The sequence below is a fragment of the Microtus oregoni genome, unplaced genomic scaffold (genome assembly GCF_018167655.1).
Source record: "Microtus oregoni isolate MIOR12 unplaced genomic scaffold, Mior012 000002F_ref0000024, whole genome shotgun sequence".
NCBI lineage: Eukaryota > Metazoa > Chordata > Mammalia > Rodentia > Cricetidae > Microtus > Microtus oregoni.
In genome coordinates this window covers 24,343,870-24,363,459 of record NW_024543061.1, presented here as the reverse complement: position 1 = coordinate 24,363,459, position 19,590 = coordinate 24,343,870, and the positions used below count along the sequence as shown (strand labels likewise).

General features: G+C 42.5%; 1 protein-coding gene across 2 annotated transcripts; it reads right to left on the bottom strand.

The window, feature by feature from the left end:
- Positions 1 to 330: 330 nt before the first annotated feature.
- Mob1a (MOB kinase activator 1A) lies at positions 331 to 15,933 on the bottom strand. 2 transcript variants are annotated; one of them, XM_041639294.1, is made up of 6 exons: positions 15,722 to 15,933; positions 12,704 to 12,870; positions 9,740 to 9,833; positions 8,941 to 9,074; positions 4,803 to 4,966; positions 331 to 3,752 (listed from the first exon to the last, which is right to left on the bottom strand). In XM_041639294.1, the coding sequence occupies exons 1-6, from the start codon at positions 15,733 to 15,735 to the stop codon at positions 3,675 to 3,677; spliced, it is 651 nt and encodes a 216-aa protein (XP_041495228.1). In that variant the 5' UTR covers positions 15,736 to 15,933; the 3' UTR covers positions 331 to 3,674. The 2 variants fall into 2 exon arrangements, with proteins under 2 accessions (XP_041495228.1, XP_041495237.1); XM_041639303.1 differs by having other exon boundaries at positions 12,704 to 12,867.
- Positions 15,934 to 19,590: the final 3,657 nt, after the last annotated feature.

Sequence of the window (19,590 nt, the reverse complement as noted above, 5' to 3'; positions counted from 1 at the left end):
CTTCAAGGTAATAAAATTAGAGAATCCAGCCTCCACCGTTTCCCAGGAAGGTACCTCAGATCCGGAGTCCCATGAGCATCCCAGCATGGAGACTGCTCACTTCTCTCTGGGATGGGTCTGCACTAGTCACAGGGATTTGTTCTTTGGAATAAGGCTCTGGTATTCTATTTGGTTTCATTTAGGAACTTCTCCTTCCTAAGCTTTAGGAAATTAGATACTATATGGTTTGCAAAGATAATCCTCCAAATTTAAACTCTAATCAAAATCCACAGAACCTGCAAAGATCTCATTTCCACATTTGAATGAAAACATGCTAACACACTTAAGTCATTTTTGCTTTCAATATAGTTTATTCTGATGAAGTTATAAAAGTAGATACAAAATACTTTTTTAAAAAGTACAGTTAACGACTTAGAAAAATAGAATAAAGCCCTAAAGGTTTAAAAATACAACATAATTTTTTTCCCATGAGGAGTTTTTTTTTAGATGGTAACCAAGACTACCTTATGCAAATAATTTTTTTTGCAGACCAACACATAATGTTGTTCTATAAGCAGCCCATAGCACACTGGCCATCCATTTGGCTTTACTTGATACTCTGATGAGAAAACTGAATCTCCATGCAGCTGCTTCAGTAAAATTACTGCTGCCATCTGTGCTCCAAAGCCCCTCAGAGCCAGCATCAAAACTGAATATAAAGACAGGAAGACCAAGACTCCTTCCTTTCCTTCTTTGCCACAACTCCCACTGACCTCAGGAGGAAGGTGCTCAGCAGCTCATGTCCAGGCTGGCACTGTTCAGGCCAGGGCTCCATCCTGACATGGGTAGCTCCCAATGAAAGCAGAGGAGACCTGGCACCATGACTAGAAACACACTTGTACAGCCCACACTCTTCAGGCTTGAGTTGTTTATGCTTCTGAGGTAATGACTTCATGTCTGAGAAGCTCTACTACTGTATGATCTTAGGGCTTAGAGAGAAGCCAGGAGTACACACAGGAAACCTCACCACCAGGACGATACCTGGCCTTTGCTGCAGTCATGAAGAACACAGACCTGCAGTTCTCCAGTGAGCAGTCACATGAACTAGAACTCTGCAGGCCAGGGTGGAAAACCCTTGGCTACCTGGCTGCTAAGTCACTTTATTCTGTCAGCAGAGCAACACTATAGGGGCTGTCAACACAAAAACTGGATAGCAATGAAATATGACTAGTTTCTTTAATCCTTCTATCATTGTCCAAGTTTTGAAAAGTCCTGGAAGTTAAAGCACCACAGGCTAAGGTGGGGTTCACCAGGCAATTGGAAGCCACTGAAACCAAGTCTAGGGAACAGAACAGATGAGACAGCTGAGTCCTCCTACTGGGGTGAGGGTAGAGGAAGGGGGCAGGTAGTAGGTAGATAAACCCAGAAAGGACTGATTGCTTCTGATGTTATGAAGGCACCCTCCTGCCAGGCTCTGCCTCAGAGGTGAGCAAGCAGCATAATGTGTACACACTGCTGGTTAAGGCAAGTCAGTCTGGGAGTTTGGAACTCTTTTCATTTAAAAAGACAGAAGGAAAAACAAAGCCAGGGGACACACAAGGAGACAGTCAAGTTCCAAACCACCAGCAAGGGTGTGCTGTTATGTCCCATATGCCCCCTATCTTAGCATCTACCCATCTGGAGCTCAGTCACAGGGAGGGCATTTCTGTCACTGAAACCTTTGATTTGATGGTGCCAGATACCATAAAAATGATTGAGCCCTGGTTAAGAAAGAGAAATTCACTTAAGCAAATCAAAGTAAATGTTGTGGTTGAGGGGTGATGCTTTCTTGGTGGCATCTAGAAGCCTGCTTCCTGTCTGCAGAGCAGAACAGCTGACATCTGGATCTCTGCATACAACCGAGTTGGGAAATTGTTTCCAAATCATAATCCTGCCTTGAATTCCTCTAATGGCGATGTGTGGTTTCAGCAAAAATAAGACAAACAGTTCCTTGAAAATTCTAAGCATACTTAAGAACATACTAAAAGTTAGTTATTAAAACTGGGGTTTCTGCCAGGCAGTGGTGGTGCAGGCCTTTAATCCCAGCATTTGGGAGGCTGAGACAGGATGATTTCTGTGAGTTCAAGGCCAGTCTGGTCTACAGAGTGAGTTCCAGGATAGGCTCAAAAGCTACAGAGAAACCCTGACTCAAAAAACAAACAAGCAAACAAACAAACAAAAACAACTAACAACTAAACTAACAAAAAAAATTGGAGTTCCTAAGGAATTCTTTCTTGTACAGTTTTGTGGAGTCAAAAATAACAAAAGCCTCCTCAACTCTAACCTTTATAAAACTATGCCATGTAGGCGGTCAGTAAGCACTGTGTAAGGCCCAGTTCTGACACACTGAACGCTGATAAACTACAGTATGGCCATCGGGCAGGTGTCCAGGATACTTAGGATGCCATGTATCCCTCAGGAGGCAGCCAGAACTGACTAGATCTGAGAACCAAATGAAGGCAGGCACCTTCCTCAATAAAGGTGTCTTTTATCCTGATAGCATAAGGAATTGTCAAGTTCTGATACAGAGACAAAGTAGGAGAGACCCCTAGAGCTCAATGCAGCCTTTGTGTAGTAAAGATGAAGCACAGCTGTTCACTCACTCCCCTGGCTGGGTCTCCAGCTCCAGGGAGACCTTCTGCAGGCACAAGCACCCTCAAGTTACTTTTTTCCTTATTGCTATAAGTCTGCATTTCTACATATAAATGTAAGTTTCAAGTTGTAATAAAAACATGGAATCACTTAGCAAATAATCAAGTACTCTAAATACTTTTTTCTATTATCCCCTCCAGAACTGCAAGGCCTCACAAATCATCAATGAAAATAGTGGCTTTGAGGCCCAAGTCTGTCACAGTTTTTTTGGAAGTTTCTTGATCTCTGCCATAACCTAAGTGAAGAGTTTTAAAAGGAGAACCTGCAAGGCCGCCATCAGAAGACACAAAGACTGCATCTGTTATTCACCCTCATCTAGACAGACAAGGACTCAATCCCAAAAAAGTTTTAAGTCACTTAAAATAACTTTGGTTAATCTCATGTCATATATGCCTGTGGTTTAAGCTTTGTGGATTTTGCATAACAAAGTATTTTTTCAGCCACAAGTTCACCATGTAGCCCAGACTACTCTCCAATGTGCCTACCTACCTCTGCCTCCACAGTGTCAGGTACAGGCATGCACCATGATGCCTGGCTAAAAATAACACCAGCACACAGGCACAAACCTAAAGCTATCTAGGGGAAACAGATGCTCTAGATGCTAAAATTCAGAAATGGAACACCATTTCAATTTGCAAAATGAAGCAAAACCGATCCGTATGAAGAAATTTGTTCTGAAATCCTTAATGTCCATTATGCAGTCACATGGAAAAACTCAAATCACTTTCATGAACAAAAGATCAGCAACAAACTACAGGTTAGTCGTAAGGTTACAACAGAGGACACTAACAGGACAGGATGGCCACACAGCAGCTCCGATTCGGCTGTGCCATAGATCTTGTACTGAAGCTATCCAGCCAACCTACCTTTGGGACAATTTTCTCTGCAATGGGTCTTTTGATCCTGTTTTCTGATAGTCAGTATCACTAGTCCATATCAGACAGCAATGAGAGAGTGCTAACAGTAGATAGAGCAAGAGGGTAACTGTGTTCTAGAAGAAATATTTATCTGTCTTTAGATCCAAGCTTCTCAATTAATTCCTGAAGTGGTGCCAATTCACGCCTATCAATCAGATTAAACTCCTGGAAAAGAGAAGAGGAAAATGTAAGAAAAAAATTTTGGTTTTTCGAGACAGGGTTTCTCTGTAGCTTTGGAGCCATCCTGGAACTAGCTCTGTAGACTAGGCTGGCCTCGAACTCACAGAGACCCACCTCTGCCTCCCAAGTGCTAGGATTAAATGTGTGTGCCACCACTGCCTGGCTGTAAAATGGTATTTTATATACAGAATTGCCTCACTCTAAAAAGGAGTCCTTTTTTCATTTTCTGCTTTTTAAAAAGTTTTTACTTTTGTGTGTGTTTGCCATATATGTGGAGGTGTCTGAAGAAACCAGAAGTGGGTATCAACCCCTGAAGCTGTAGTTACAAGTGGTTGTGAGCTCCCCATGCAGGGGCTGGAAAATGAACTCAGGCCCTCTGCAAGCGCAGGAAGTGTTCTTTACTGCTGACCCATTTGTCTCTCCAGTTCTCTTTTCTGGTTTTTTTAAATGAGATCTGGCTGGGATTACAGAGATATGACATCATGCTTTGAAAATTCTTTAGTATATTTTTCAAATAATGTGAATTGTTTTGACCTTCTAAATTTCTAATTCTGAATTAGTGCTCTTAAGCAAGAGGCTGCAAACCTGGAAGACCAAGGGAAGCCCAAGGCAGCTGGACCCAAGTAGGATGCTGCCTTTCTTCCTTTCTTTTTTAAAGCTTTAGTTACTTATTTTAGGTCTATCTGTGAGCCACTGAGAATTTATTGCACCACATGTGTGCACGTGCCTGTAGAAGCTAGACGAGGATACTGGATCCCACACAGGTAGCTGTGAGCCTCCTGATAGGGGTTCTGGGAACTGAGGTCAGGTCCTCTGCAATAACTGTGTGTGTTCTTAACTGCCGAGCTATCTCTCCAGCCCAGAGACACCGCCCTTCTATACTGCATCATGAATGAATGAAATAGTGTAGAGAAGAAAACAAAACTGGGAGCAGAACCAAACTTGCACTTAGATGGTCTACATCTATGAGTAAGACACAGTGTTCTTGCTAAGTTATCCAAGTCCAAGGCCCCGAGATCAATATGGCTCACCTACCTGAACAAAGAAAATAAAGTGCTTAAAGGAGGTGTTGAGGTGGGCCTCCTCTTGCAGCTGCATCACGGAGTCAAAGTGCTGGTGGTAAATATGGGCGTACACCCTGAAGAGTCGCTTCAGAATCGTCTTTGCCACAGACATAAAGTTTTTGGGAAATGGGACACCTGCAATTGAATGCACGCCTGTCAGTCTTTCATCGAGTGGGATAGCGTGAGTCCTGACACTGTGCAAGCACTGCAGCACGTAAGCTCAAGCACTGCCAAGTCTACTCCAGAGCAAAGCAAACCCCAACCTGAGTATTCATACTCCACACTGACTGCCCACAACACAAGACACAGGTATACAGACTGCTGATCACAGTTCAAATTAACATGTCAGCTGTTTAACACCAGTTTCTCCCTAAGATGAAATGCAACAAGAGTAAGCACTTTGATTATAAACATCACTTTTGTCATTTGTAACAGGAAAAAAAAAATAGAAATAAAAATTTTCCTAAACAAAATAAAAGGCAAATAGCCCTCAAGTCAGTAGAGAGCATTTCATCCTCTACGGTGTTCTGGAAAGTAAAAGTAGGTCTTCCTTTTCCCAGGCCCAAAAGGGGTGATCCTTCCTGAAACAGAAGACTGGGACCTCATCCCTTCTCAGAAAAAAGAAACACCTCTTGAGAGAAAGGTGGTGTGGGGACCTCTTGAAGCAGCGGCCAAGGGGCAACTGGCTACATTCCTGACAAGCTTGGCTGACAGACCAAAGTCCTTTAGAAAAGCGACTGGAGACTGCCCGAGCCGGCACTGGCTACATAACCAACACTAGGAGCACTGAGAAGGCGTGTGCCTGCTGAGCACGTGCTGCTTGTCTCTAACTCCAGTCAGAGCTAGGTGGTCTGTGAGAGGCCATGGACTCCACAGGGAGCCCCAGGTTTGACAAATCACCTTCAAAAACCAGTTCCTAAGAAACATTCTAAACAAACACCTTTTAGCCTCTCAGAAAACGGAGGCTATGGATGGCATTCCTCCCTTGCATCTTTACTTTCTCTTTTCTTTAGCCAGCCCTTGAAAGCTTGATATTTAATAAATTTTGTTTATTTTTGTTGTATTCCCAGCCCCTAGTCTTAGCTAAACATAGTGCAAACATTACACTGGAGCTTATGAGCTGTTTCTCTGGATAGAATCCTAATATGAAATTCTAAAAGGGCAGGTTTTAAAATCAAGCATCTTTTTTCTTAAAATTTCTATCTTGCTAATGACTTAAGATATGCTGCTAAAAAAGGAAAAAGGGAGGAGCTGGAGAGATGGCTCAGCGGTTAAGAGCCTGCTCTTCCAAAGGTCCTGGGTTCAATTCCCAGCAACCACAAAGTGGCTCACAACCATCTGTAATGAAGTCTGGTGCCCTCTTCTGGCCTGCAGGCACACACGCAGACAGAATATTGTATACAAACAGACAGACAGAAAGGAAGGAAGGAAAAGGGGGCCAGGCAGTGGTGGCACATGCCTTTAATCCCAGCACTCAGGAGGAAGAGGCAGAGTTCAAGGCTAGCCTGGTCTACAAGAGCTAATTCCAGGTAGGCACCAAAAAAACTACAGCGAAACCCTATCTCAAAAAAACAAAACAAAAAAAGGAAAAAAGAACAGTTCTAACTAATAAGCTGAAACAACTAGCAAAAATTACAATACTGATAATAGGCTAATGGGGAGGAGGCAGGGGGAGGAGTCTAGAATTATTACAGTAGAGAGAGAAGCTGAAAAAATAGCAGGATTTTGGGGGCATGGTGGTGAGATTTTATAACCTCAGTGAGGTAGAGATGGAAGGACACAACATACAAGGTCATTCTCAGCTACACAGTAAGGTCAAACCGAGCTAAATAAGATCTTGCCTCAAAAAATTAAATCAAATGAAGCTTAACTGAGTAAAGATGTAGCTGTTTCAATCTAAGTACTTTCTAAACTGAATTTAATAGAACACAATCAAGTGGAGCCAATATATAATAAAGTATCTGTGAGGAAAGAAACACAAGGTTCAATAGAAGACTGGTAAAAGCAAGCCAAGTCCAACAGCTCTTTTCTTTGAAACAAAGTCTCACTCTGTAGCACAGGCTAGCCCTGAACTCCCAGCAATCCTCCTGTCTCAGCCTCTGGAGTGTTGGAACGGCAGGCATGCTCCACCATTTTCTTCAACACCAGTCTAAGTATAGAAACTTGATCAGCCAGCAGATTGGCTGATGGGTAAAGGTACCTGCCGCCAAGCCTGGTGACAGGAGTTCAATCTCCGGGGCTCCCCAAGCTGTTCTCTGACCGCACACCCTTACAGTGCTACCCAAGCTCCCACCCAGACTCAGACACACTGGGGCATATAATAGACAAATAAGAGACAAATAAATGTTGGTTTGGTTTTTTAAAAATTGATTTAAATGTTTCTCCCAGAAGTGCCTCTACTTCGACTATGAAGAACACAAGAATCTGGTAGCAGGGAGGTGGTGGCTCAAGCCTTTAATCCCAGGACTCTGGAGGCAGAGGCAGGTGGATTTCTGTGAGTCTGAGGCCAGCCTGATCTATAGTGTCTACAGGCTCCAAAGTCACATGAAGAAACCCTGTCCCAAAAAGAAAAAAAAAAAAAATCTGGTAAGAAGCTGCTCAGAGCCCAGAAGTGCAAGCAAGCTAACTTCACTCTTCAGTACAATAACAAAATCAAAACAGTAGCAAGTCAGAAATGCTCTACTAGCAGAAGAGTTTAAGAAGACATGGAGAGGGGGCTGGAGAGATGGCTCAATGGTTAAGAGCATTGCCTGCTCTTCCAAAGGTCCTGAGTTCAATTCCCAGCAACCACATGGTGACTCACAACCATCTGCAATGAGGTCTGGTGCCCTCTTCTGGCCTTCAGGCATACACGCAGACAGAATATTGTATACATAATAAATAAATAAATATTAAAAAAAAAAAAAGAAGACATGGAGAGGCTGGGGTGTAACTTAGTGGTAGAGCATGTGCTCAACCATGGGAGGGACCCTGGGTCTGACCTCCAGCACCAAAAAAACAGTAATTTACAGTCATCAAAAATAGACAATGATAAAGTATTTGATGAAAACAGGCTGGTGAGACGGCTTAGCAGGTAAAGGCACTGCCGCACAAGCCTGGAGACCCCAATTCGATCCCCAGACACCATGGAAATAAAGGCAGGAGAGAACCAATTCCACAAAGTTGTCCTCCTCTGGCCTCCTCTCATGTACTGTGGCATACACACATACACGCACAATTTTTTAAAATCTACACTTTTGTTGTTGTTGTTGTTGTTGGAGACAGGGTCTCACTATATAGCCCTGGCTGACCTGGAACTCAGAGAGATCTGCCTATGACAGTCTCTGGAGGGCTGGGCTTGAAGGTGCACACCATACCCAGCTAATATTTATTTTTACTTTGAGAAAACGTTTTTGTATTTTTATGACAAACAAATATGAAGAATACAGGAAGCTAGCCCTGTAAGGTGATCTGAAACTATACAATTTCCACAAGGTTTGCAAGGTCCCAAAACATGGCAACTTACTCTATATGTGATTTAACTGAGGAAGGAAAGACACTCATCAAAGCGGAACAAATTGGCTAACTTCTGTCTGGAAAAAAATTTAAGCAGCATTCAGAAAACCCTAACAGCCCAAAGACTTAATTAATAAATAAGATAAAACATAAGCAATGCTATTACCTAGAAATAAATAAAACCTTTCTCACTGTTAAAACGCAATTCGGGGGTGAGCAGAGCTCAGGAACCAGATATGTGCCTCGCGCATACATTAGGCCCAGGCTTCAATCCTAGCACCACAAAAAGCAACAACAAAACCACACATGTTTTAAAGAAAATGAGCAAAAAAAAAAAAAAAAAAAAAAAAAAGTGAAGTGTATATTGCAAAACACTCTAAAATAAGACCAAAGGTGCTCCAGAGAACATACAGCTTACATCAAACCAACTATCTATAACAGACAAAGGACATAAACAGAACAGAAAAAAACAAGTATTTCATCTCATTAATAATTGTGTGTGCATGAGCACAACATGTAAGGCACATGTTGGGGTCTGAGGACAACTTCCTCTCACCATGTGGATCTCAGGGGTCAAGCTCAGGTCACCAGACAGTTCTACTCCAATAACTTACCAATCTTCGAAGGGAAAAGGGTCTCGTCATCAAGCTGATCCTGAACCCAAGTCATCAAATAGTCAATGTATTTTGGTGCAGAACATTTGATTGGCTTTTTAATATTAGTGCCATCTGCCCAATGGTATTCATACCTGCAGAGAACAACAATGTGTTACTGACAGTTGTTAAATCTTAACATGTACAACCTGTAATCAAAGAAGGTTAACATTCTGTCCACAGAAATTCTATGAGACTTTAAGAAGTTATAGGAAAATATCAGCCTATTTTTAACCCAGTATCTTTAAGACAAATATTTACTTCTGGATGTGTAGCTACTTTCATTAATTCTAAAGAGGTACCAGGAAAAATGAGCAAATATTAAAAGACCACCTAGAAATTCTTGTAGAAACTAAATTTAAATTTAAAAACAAACAAACAGACAGACAGACTTTCCTGATGAACCTAAGTCACATTTCTGTTAAATTACATTTATCTGTGTGGGCATGCACACACTGTACATGTGAGAACATCTTTCAGGCAATCTTGGCAGCAAGCGCCTTTATCCTCACTGGCCACTGACTCAAATTTCTATGCATTTACTCCTACAACAGAACAATACAATTATAATATAAATATTAAACATTAAGTATTCATATACTAAAGTAGTTACAATAATAGCCATTGCTGAGAAGTCAAGAACTCACAAACTGAATTATCTGTATACGAAGAAATAGGTAAGAGCAATCTTTATTACTTAATGTTTATCAATTATAAAAGAAAGTAATTCAAAAGCCTCTGTACCAGACTAGATACATACCTGGGACCTGCGGACATGACTGGGCAGCTTGCCTCAGTGCAGAATTCTGTAATAGTTCCATACAACATGTTGATCTGATTGAAGAAATCCACAGCTGCAAAGACAATGCCATAACTGTGTTAAGTGTCTATGTAAACCATGACAAACCAAACACCTCTCAACTGAAGGAATATAGACGATATTTTCTTTTTGGAAATGGGGTCTATATTGCCCAGGCTAGTCTGGAACTCCTGGACTCATGCAATCCTCCTGCCTCAGCTTCCCAAGCAATTGGGATTACTACAACATACTACCATGTCCAACTAACTAAGCAAAATACTGGAGCTGATTTTAACTTAGTGGTAACTAAATAGTCATTGGAATATATTATTTGATTAGATCCAAGGAGTTTCAAGATTCACAGCTTATCAAACTACACACTATCATCTGTTAGGAAAGAGAAAAAGGTACATTCCAAACGCAGACTTCAGCATCAGCATTTGGCCACTCAAAAAGGATCTGGAATCAAGGACCTAGTCTGGGTCTGTACTGACAGAAGAATTTAAAAGAAGATGGGACCCACATGCCAACAGTGCTGGAAGTTCAGAGAAAAGGTAACACCTAGAAGGACTGAGGCAGACACAGAGGACATTCCAAAGGAACTTTCACTAGATATAGAGAACAAGGAGGAAGAAATGAGTGGCAAACATGATTAGGTGTAAAGAGAATTATTAAGACTTGGAAAGTTTTTCAAAATGCCATGATTCTGTCTAAAGGAATACTTGAAAAAAACAATGATTAGGGCTTTCAAAGTTTCTACAAAAATGGATTAAGAAAAAAATTCTGCTTCATAAAAACTTGATAAAAACTCCCTAACTTACAAACGTCCTCTTCATTACATCTTATTTGTATTTCTATCATCATTGTCTTCTTCAAGACAAAGTTTCTCTGTGTAGCCCTGGTGTCCTGAACCTCAGAGGTCCGAAGATCTGCCTGCCTCTGCCTCCCATGGACTGGGATTAAAGGAGTATGCCACCATGTCTGGCATCTTAATTATATTTTAAAGACAGCAACATTAGGCATAACCTCAATATTCTCACTGAAGAAGAATAAGCCAGATAGATGGTGACATTTCATGGGTATGAAAAGCCCAGAAAGGTTCCAACTGCTCCTTTCATTCTCATCCTCAGGAGGGTGCAGTGGGGTCTGCAGGGTCTCCACCATGTCATAAGAGAGTGGATGAAGAAGCAGACATGAGGACCTAGCTGACTAGTCAGTCAAACAATAAGGAAAACTCTCAAAGACATAAACAATGTCATATTTCTCAATGAAACTTAGTTTTTTAAAAATAATTAAAGAGGGGCTGGAGAGATGGCTCAGTGGTTGGGAGCATTGCCTGCTCTTCCAAAGGTCCTGAGTTCAATTCCCGGCAACCACATGGTGGCTCACAACCATCTGGAATGAGGTCTGGTGCCCTCTTCTGGCCTACAGACATACACACAGACAGAATATTGTATACATAATAAATAAATAAATAAATAAATTTAAAAAAAAATAAATAATTAAAGAGCCAGTCGGTGGTGACACACACCTTTAATCCCAGCACACGGGAGGCAGAGGCAAGCAGATCTCTGTGAGTTCGAGGCCAGACTGGTCTACAAGAACTAGTTCCAGGACAGGCTCTAAAACTACAGCGAAACCCTGTCTCGAAAAAAAAAAAAAAAAATTAAAATTTTTTTTTTAAATAAAAGTATTTGTTAACATGGGGTAGGATTATTTTTATATGAATTTAAAAGTAAGTATTTTCATTTTTCTCAGTTTAAATTTCCCAAACAGTAACATTAGATACACTTTATATAATTAAAAGTTGTTTGACATGCTCGGTAATGGGATTTTAAGACCTATTTTTACTAGAGGGGAGAGAGTTGAGGTGCTGGTGGAGGCCAGAAATGTTGGCCCCTCCAGGAGTTGAAGTTACAGAGACACCTGATGTGGATGCTGGGAACTAAACTCTGGTCCTCTGTAAGAGCAGTATTAACTCTCAGTATTAACACTGAGCCACCTCTCCAGGCCTCCAGTAATTTTTAAGAGAATGAAGGGACTCTGGGAACAAAAGTGTTTTTTTAATAGTATTTTACATTTTATTTATTTATTGTGTGCACATACTCGAACATGCGTGTATGTCCATATATATGAAGCTCAGAGGACAATCTCCAGAAATCAAGTCTCATCTTCCAATGTGGATTTCAGAGACAGAACACAGGCTTGGCAACAAGCATCTTCACCAACTGAATCATCTCGATGGCCGGAGACAATAGGCTTGAGAAGATGATTTAGAGCAGTTAAGCTTCAAAGAAAAATCTAAGACTGCAAGAGGCCAACACATGCCTTCAGAACAATGTGATTTGAGGTTTAATTTAAAATATTTTAAATTATGTGCATTTGTATCTGTTTATGGGTATATTCATGTGTGTCCAAGTGCCTGCAGAGGCCAAAGAGACTGATGGATCTGCTGGAGCTGGAGTTACAGGCAGGCATGACCTGCCCTATGTGGGTCCTGGGAAACAAACTGGGTCCTCTGCAAGAACAGCATGCACTCTTAACCACTGACACATTTTTCCAGCCCCAACTTGATAATTTGAATAAAATTAAAAGCAGGGGTTTCCCTAAATAAGTAGTACTTTACATTGTTCAAATAACATAAGCCTCCCACTTTGCATGCATATTTTTAGTTGACCTTACTCATTTCTTCACAGTATTCTCCCCAGGAAGCAGCCTAAAGCACTCAGCATTTCTCTTCAAGTCTCTCCACTCAAGCACACAAGCGAGGACTTTAACAAGTAAAGTCTAGATGTATTTCTATTCATGTTTTTATACAGAGTTGTTATATTACAACTGTTATACCTATTGTATAGAAGATAATTCATTAAACATGATTTTAGCAAAATCTACAAATCAACAAGTTTAACGTCCTTACAAACTTACTGTTAACAGCAATCCATTCATTGAGGTCCTCGCCCTCCGGCAACATGACAGCTTGCCTCAGATTGCCACTTCCCAGAGTGGCTTCTGCATGTTTTAAGAGTTCATACTGATGGGAGCCTTCAGGAATATTCTTCTTTGGTTTGAATGTTTTGGAAGAGCGGCTGCTGCTGTTGGGTTAAAAGTAAAAATGTATGAATTTTTAGGAATGAAGCAGACTGGCATTTCTGCATATAAATGGGTGGCTCTATTGGGGGCTAGAAGATGGCTAAGCAGTTAAGAGCATGTATTGCTTTTGCACATAGACACACAAATAAATATTGGAATAAATAAGTTGATCAATAAAAATCGCTCCCTGGAAAAGGCCAAGCTGGAAGAGAGGACAATGATGGTGAAAGAATACAGAGTGCCAAATGCCCAAAATTCAGGCGGCCCTGGGTTCCAGCATTGGCATCATGAACACACACACACTTTTCCCACTTACAACAGCAAGAACACAGACTGGATAGATGACTCTAGTTAAGAGCACTTGCTGCACAATCATAGACAAGAGTTTGGATCCTAGCACCCACACAACAAATCAGGCATCCTTGTCCATCTGTAATCCCACTCTAAAAAGTGCTGAGTGTTTCAGGCTAATTCTTGAGTGGAATACCACGAAGAAATGAATAAAGTCTACTAAAAACATTGCTACATGCGAAGTGGGAGGTTTATATGGCATCTTAACAATGTGAAGTACTACTAATTTAGTGAGGAGGAGACAAGAGTGTGATGGTTTGAGTATGACCACCATAGGTTCATATTTAAATGTTTAGGGAGTGGCACTATTGAAAAGGATTAGGAGGTGTGGCCTTGTTGGAGGAAGTGTGTCACTGGGGGTAGGCTTTAGGGTTTCAAAAGCCTAAAAGTCTCTCTCTTCCTGCGGTTCAGATGTAGAACTCGCAGCTATTATATTCCACAAGAGGATCTGATGCCCTCCTCTGGCATCCACCAGTACTAGATGCACTTGATACACAGACATACATGCAGGCAAAACATACACAAAAAGGAAATATAAATCTTTTTTTTTTTTTTTTTTTTTGGTTTTTCGAGACAGGGTTTCTCTGTGGCTTTGGAGCCTGTCCTGAAACTAGCTCTTGTAGACCAGGCTGGTCTCGAACTCACAGAGATCCGCCTGCCTCTGCCTCCCGAGTGCTGGGATTAAAGGCGTGCGCCACCACTGCCCGGCTCGGAAATATAAATCTTAAACTGGGCGGAATGGTATACAACACTCTAGAGGGAGAGGCAGACAGATCTCTTTGAGTCTAGCCTGGTCTACATAGTGAGTTCCAGGACAGCCAGAGCTACATAGTGAGACCCTGTCTCAAAGAACTGAATCTTAAAAAAAAAAAAAAAATACAGTTATGCTTCAAATGAAGGCATGAAGACAGTTAAATAATCCAGAGGATGGAAAAAAACATTTTTAAGTCATAGATGGGATAAGACATTCATATCCAAAATACATGAAGAATTCTTACACAACTTAAACCAAAAAGGCAGATGGATACAACTACTATACCATATATACACATACGGAAATGTCACAAAGAAACCCATTAGTCTGTACAGTTGACAGGTGTTAACAAAATAAAAACAATCTGATTTTAAAATAGGCAAAGGATACCAAAAAACTTCATTCATCCACAAACAGCTTGAAAACACACACAGTGATATTCAACATTGTTGGTCACTGGGAGAATGTAAATCAAGAGATTCCACTTCACTCGAGTATAACAAAACGACAACTGCCAGACAGATATGAATTAGAGAATTTTGAAAACTCATACAGTGAGGTAGGGCCATAAAATGTAGTACAGGAATTTAAAGCTTGGCAGTGCCTCAAAAGGCTAACGTGGAACAGTTCACTCCTCTCTTTTCCTTTATTTTACGGACTCGGTGTACTGCCTGCATGTATGTCTGTGTGAGGGTGTCGGATCCCCCGGAACTAGAGCTTACAGACAGTTGTGAGCTGCCATGTGGGTGCCAGGAATTGAACCTGGGTCCTTTGGAAGTGCAGTCAGTGCTCTTAACTGCTGAGCCATCTCTCCAGCCTAACAATTCACTCTTAATACCCAGGAGAGAGCATCACACACACACCCATAAACCTGTAACCAGATGTTCACAGCTGCGTTGTTCAAAATAGCCAAAGAATGCAAAAAGAAACAAAAACCCCCCAAAACCTAAAGCACCAATCAGTTTAAGTTATAAATAAAGACTTATATTTACCTCATCTAGTTGAAAAACTCAGACTGTCCCTGATCAAGAGGCCAGTTCTACACCCAAGTACATACAGGCAACACTAACTGGATTCAACAAGTATACGTGTGGGTATGTGTGTGCACATAGATATGTGTATGTACACACACGTGTATGTGTATATACAAGCACACACATATAAAACAATGTAGAAGAGAACATGAATTTCAAAGGGAGAGAGCACTGGAGGAGCTGGAGCAGAGGGGAGGATATGATGAAAAAAACTTATCTGTGACGTGCTCAAAAAATAAAAACCTTTAAAAAGAGAAAAAAAGATATGATTCACATTTGGGGCTGAGATTAAAACGTCCACCTTTAATCCCACCCAGCACCCAGGAGACAGAGGCAGGTGGAGCTCAGAATTCGAGGCCAGCCTGGACAACGTGATGAGTTTCAGGCCAACCTGGACTACATAGTGAGCCCCTCTCTCAAAGAAGACCCACATTTAAAGCAGGCCTGTCCTGGGGGCCTAGGCTGTAATCCTAGCTACTTGGAAGGCTGAGGCAGGAGGAGGCCAGGTCCAAGGCTTCTCAAATGTAAACCTGTGTAAAACCATGAGGATCTGCACGCACTTTCTTAGCCTCCTCTAGCCACAGAGGCACCGCGCATTTTCTGACACGGCGGGCCGGGTGCAGCTACACGTCCGACACCGCCCTCCGCTCGGCACCCTCCGCCAGGCCCTCCGACCCACACCCGCCCCGCCCCGCCCCGGCCCGGCCCACTCACAAGAGGAAGCTCATCCTCGCTAGCCCGAGGGGCCACAGCCCCCGCCCCAGTCAGACTCGGCGCCGCCGCGGGCACCGGGAATCGGAGGGCGGTCCGCGGCTAAGTAGGGCCGCCGAAGCTTCACGGCCCGGCCTTGGAACTGGAGTGCAGCCGCCGCGAACCAGGACGGACGGCAGAGGTACCGGAGCGGCCTCCCACACTTCAGAGGGCCGAAATGCGGAACCAACGAGACCTCGCGAGACTAGGCTTCCTCCGCCCCGCTGAGCCTCGCCCCGCCTCTCGCTGAGCTCAGCCAATCAGGATTCCGTGGGCCCTGGAAGGCAATGTGGCCAGCTCCGCCTACTGTCAATTCTTCCGAGGCCCAGTGACTGTTTTGCTATCTAGGACTTCATTCCTTTTTCTGAAGGAATACTATTCCAGCCACATCATCTGTTGATGAACACTTGGGTCGTTTCTACACGCACACTATAATACTGGCATGAATGTTCACGTGCATGTTTTGTGTGGGTGAAGAATATGTGAACATCAGGTGACACCGTGGTTGAATGAAGAAAAGAAGCACAAAGAAAACTGTGGAGATGAATGGTGATACAGGATGCGCAGTGGCAAAGATCCAGTACTTTTCTGCTTAATTGCTGGTGGTTTTAAACCGTTCAAATGTCACAATGACAGTTTTATTTTATCAACTATTTTTTTGTGCCTTTGTTAAGACAGGACCTAATCTATCCCAATCTGGTTTAAAGCTCAGTAAGTAGCCAAGGATGACCTTGAATTCCTGATCCTCCTGCCTCTGCCTCCAACGTGCAGAAATTACAGGCTTAAACTGCCATGCTGGGCTCCTCTCATTAACTTTTCAAAACCTTCTTTACAAATTTGTATTTATTAGTGTGTGTGTGTGTGTGTGTGTGTGTGTGTGTGTGTGTGTGAAGGACCACATGTAGGAGTGACCATGCTGGGGGAGGGGTCGCTGTCCAACCCAGGTTATCAGGCTTGCTCACTTTACTATTGTTTTATTAACTTCTATACTTCTGTAGTTTAATTTGTATATGATTTAGAATGATACAGATTTGTGGTTCTTTCTTTTTCTGGTTTTTGAGACAGGGTTTCACTACATAGTCCAGCTGTCCTGGAAGTCACTATGGAGATCAGGCCTGTTTCTCTGTGTTTTATTTATTTATTTTGTGTGTGTGTGTGTGTGTGTGTGTGTGTGTGTGTTTTAAGACAAGAGTTTCTCTTTGTAGCCCTGGCTATCCTGGTACTCAATTTGTAGACCAGGCTGGCCTCATACTCAGAGTTCCAACTGTCTCTGCCTCCTGAGTGCTGAGATTAAAGGCATGTGCCACCACCACCTGGCTGTAATTATAGTCTTTAAATAAAATATTATTAATGTTTGAGTCTGTGTCCTTATGTTTATAACTTTATCAAGACAGGTCAGGCATGGTAGTGCACACCTTTAATCCCAGCACTGGGAAGTAGAGGCAGGTGGATCTCTGTGAGTTCCTGGCCAGTTTGGTCTACATAGCAAGTTCCAGGATATCCAGGACTACATATATGTGTGTGTATGTATATATGTATGTGTATATATACATTCGCTATATATGTGTGTATATACTATATATATATATATGATTTGAGAGACTGGAGAGATGGCTTAATGATTAGGAGTATTTATTGTTCCTATATAGTTCTTAAATTCAGTTTCCAATTTCCACAACCGTCCATACCTCCAGTTCCAGAGGATCTAGCAGCCTTTTCTGGCCTCCACAAGCACCAGGGCATGTATGTGTACCACACTCATGTACACTGGCAAACCGCTTATAAAATAAAAATAAATCCTCTCTTTTTTTTAAAATATTTATTTATTATGTGTACAATATTCTGTCTGTATGTCTGCAGGCCAGAAGGGAGCACCAGATCTCATTACAGATGGTTGTGAGCCACCATGTGGTTGCTGGGAATTGAACTCAGGACCTTTGGAAGAGCAGGCAATGCTCTTAACCACTGAGCCATCTCTCCAGCCCTAAATCCTCTCTTAAAAAGAAAAAAATGACAGAATAAAGGAACTCTGGGTTCTATTTAATCCACCTTTTAATGAAATTGTTCTTAAAATTGAAAATTATTAAATCTATGGTGGGGAGAAAGGTATTTATTAAAGAAACCTCTCAGTATGGTAGCTGTAGGGAGAAAGCCTTAGGGATTAGGGGAAATCTCTGGTCAATATTTAAAGAGGATATCTGTATAATCCACTGAGGGATCAAAGATAAAGTTTCCCAGTGAGTGAGGGGAGGGGAGAGGAGAAATAGTTAATTGCTATTGCTACAGGGCAATTTGGTCTCCACCAGACTAGGACCACAGACTGGGTGCTTTAATCACATGGGCTCCGCAGGATGGAGAGATAGCTTCACACCATCTGGTTACAGCAGATGTGGAGAACAGAAGGTAAGCAGCAGCTGAAAAGGCCTCCTGTCCTGCCTCTTCTGACCGGCTCCCCACCCCCAACCCCTCCGCTAACCCTCTTCACCATTCAGTTCCCCTTTTGAGCTTCCTCCGGCAAAATTTGCAACCTTGACTTTTCATTCTGTGTCAGCAACCCACAGCCTGGTTTGCAGAACTGCAGCCTGGCACTCCCCGCCCCCACACAGAGCCTCTTCCCTGGCTCTGGACATGGCCTCTCCCGGACAGTAGGAGCCCCCACACAGGTGAGTGAGCAAAGACATCAAAGCTTCTAAGTTGTCCCTGCCCCGTATCTCAGGTTGCAGACTGTGAAAGAGAAATCTCAATGTATTAGAAACAAAAACCCCACTCATGGAGTATGGAGGTTTCTATTGTGAAAATGACTTAAAGTTCCCGGTCAGACTTCTGTGCTCACCATATACATCTGTAGACAAAAGACATGGCCTCTACCCTCCTGGAGCTTGGCTGAGTTAGGCAAGGTATGGTGTGTGTGTCTGTGTGTCTGTGTGTCTGTGTGTCTGTGTGTGTGTTTCAGGCAGACCTCATAAAACACCGGCTGATGCCAAGCCCATGTAAAACGTGGGCATAGTGGCCCATGCTTTTAATTTCAGCACTTGGGAGGCAGAGGCAAGTAGATCTCTGTTAGTTTAAGGTCAGCCAGGGTTATATAATGAGATTCCATCTCAAAAACAGAGAAAAAAAAAACATAGCACAGACCCACTAGGTACCTGAGGATGTCCTTGACTTTCTGATCCTCCTGACTCCACCTCCCAAGTGCTGGGAATACAGGCACACACCAGTTCGTGCATTGCTGGGAGCAGCATCCAGGGTTTCATGCATGCTAGGCAAGCACCTTACTGATTGAGCTGCACCCTTGGCCCTGATCAATCAGAGAGTAGCCCAACAATCAGTGATGGAGATCGCTGAAAGACTGACAGGAGAGATGAAAACAGACCAGCTACTCACTGTGACAGCATACACCCTAAAATTGCAGCATTACAGAGGTTTATCACGGCCCTTTTCTAAGGGTGACACACAGACTTCTGACATTTACTACCAAGTTTAACAACCTGAGTTGATCCCCAGGACCCAGATGGAAGGAGAGAACTGACTCCCCCAAGCTATCCTCTGACTTCCAGATACACACCCAACCCCCAGCTCCAACACACGCAAATAAATAAGTTTTAAAAAAGTACAGACTGGGGCTGGAGAGATGGCTCAGTGGTTAAGAGCATTGCCTGCTCTTCCAAAGGTCCTGAGTTCAATTCCCAGCAACCACATGGTGGCTCACAACCATCTGTAATGAGGTCTGGTGCCCTCTTCTAGCGATCAGGCATACACGCACAAAGGATATTGTATACAAAATAAATAAATAAATAAATATTTAAAAAAAAAAAGTACAGACTGGGCCCAGT

What these genes read in the sequence shown, in the direction of transcription:
- Mob1a (XM_041639294.1), bottom strand. An exon ending in CCTTTTCCCTTCGAAGATTG is followed by an intron (nt 4,967 to 8,940) that starts GTAAGTTATTGG and finishes ATTCAATTGCAG; the next exon opens with GTGTCCCATTTCCCAAAAAC. An exon ending in ACTTTATTTTCTTTGTTCAG is followed by an intron (nt 3,753 to 4,802) that starts GTAGGTGAGCCA and finishes TCTCTTTTCCAG; the next exon opens with GAGTTTAATCTGATTGATAG.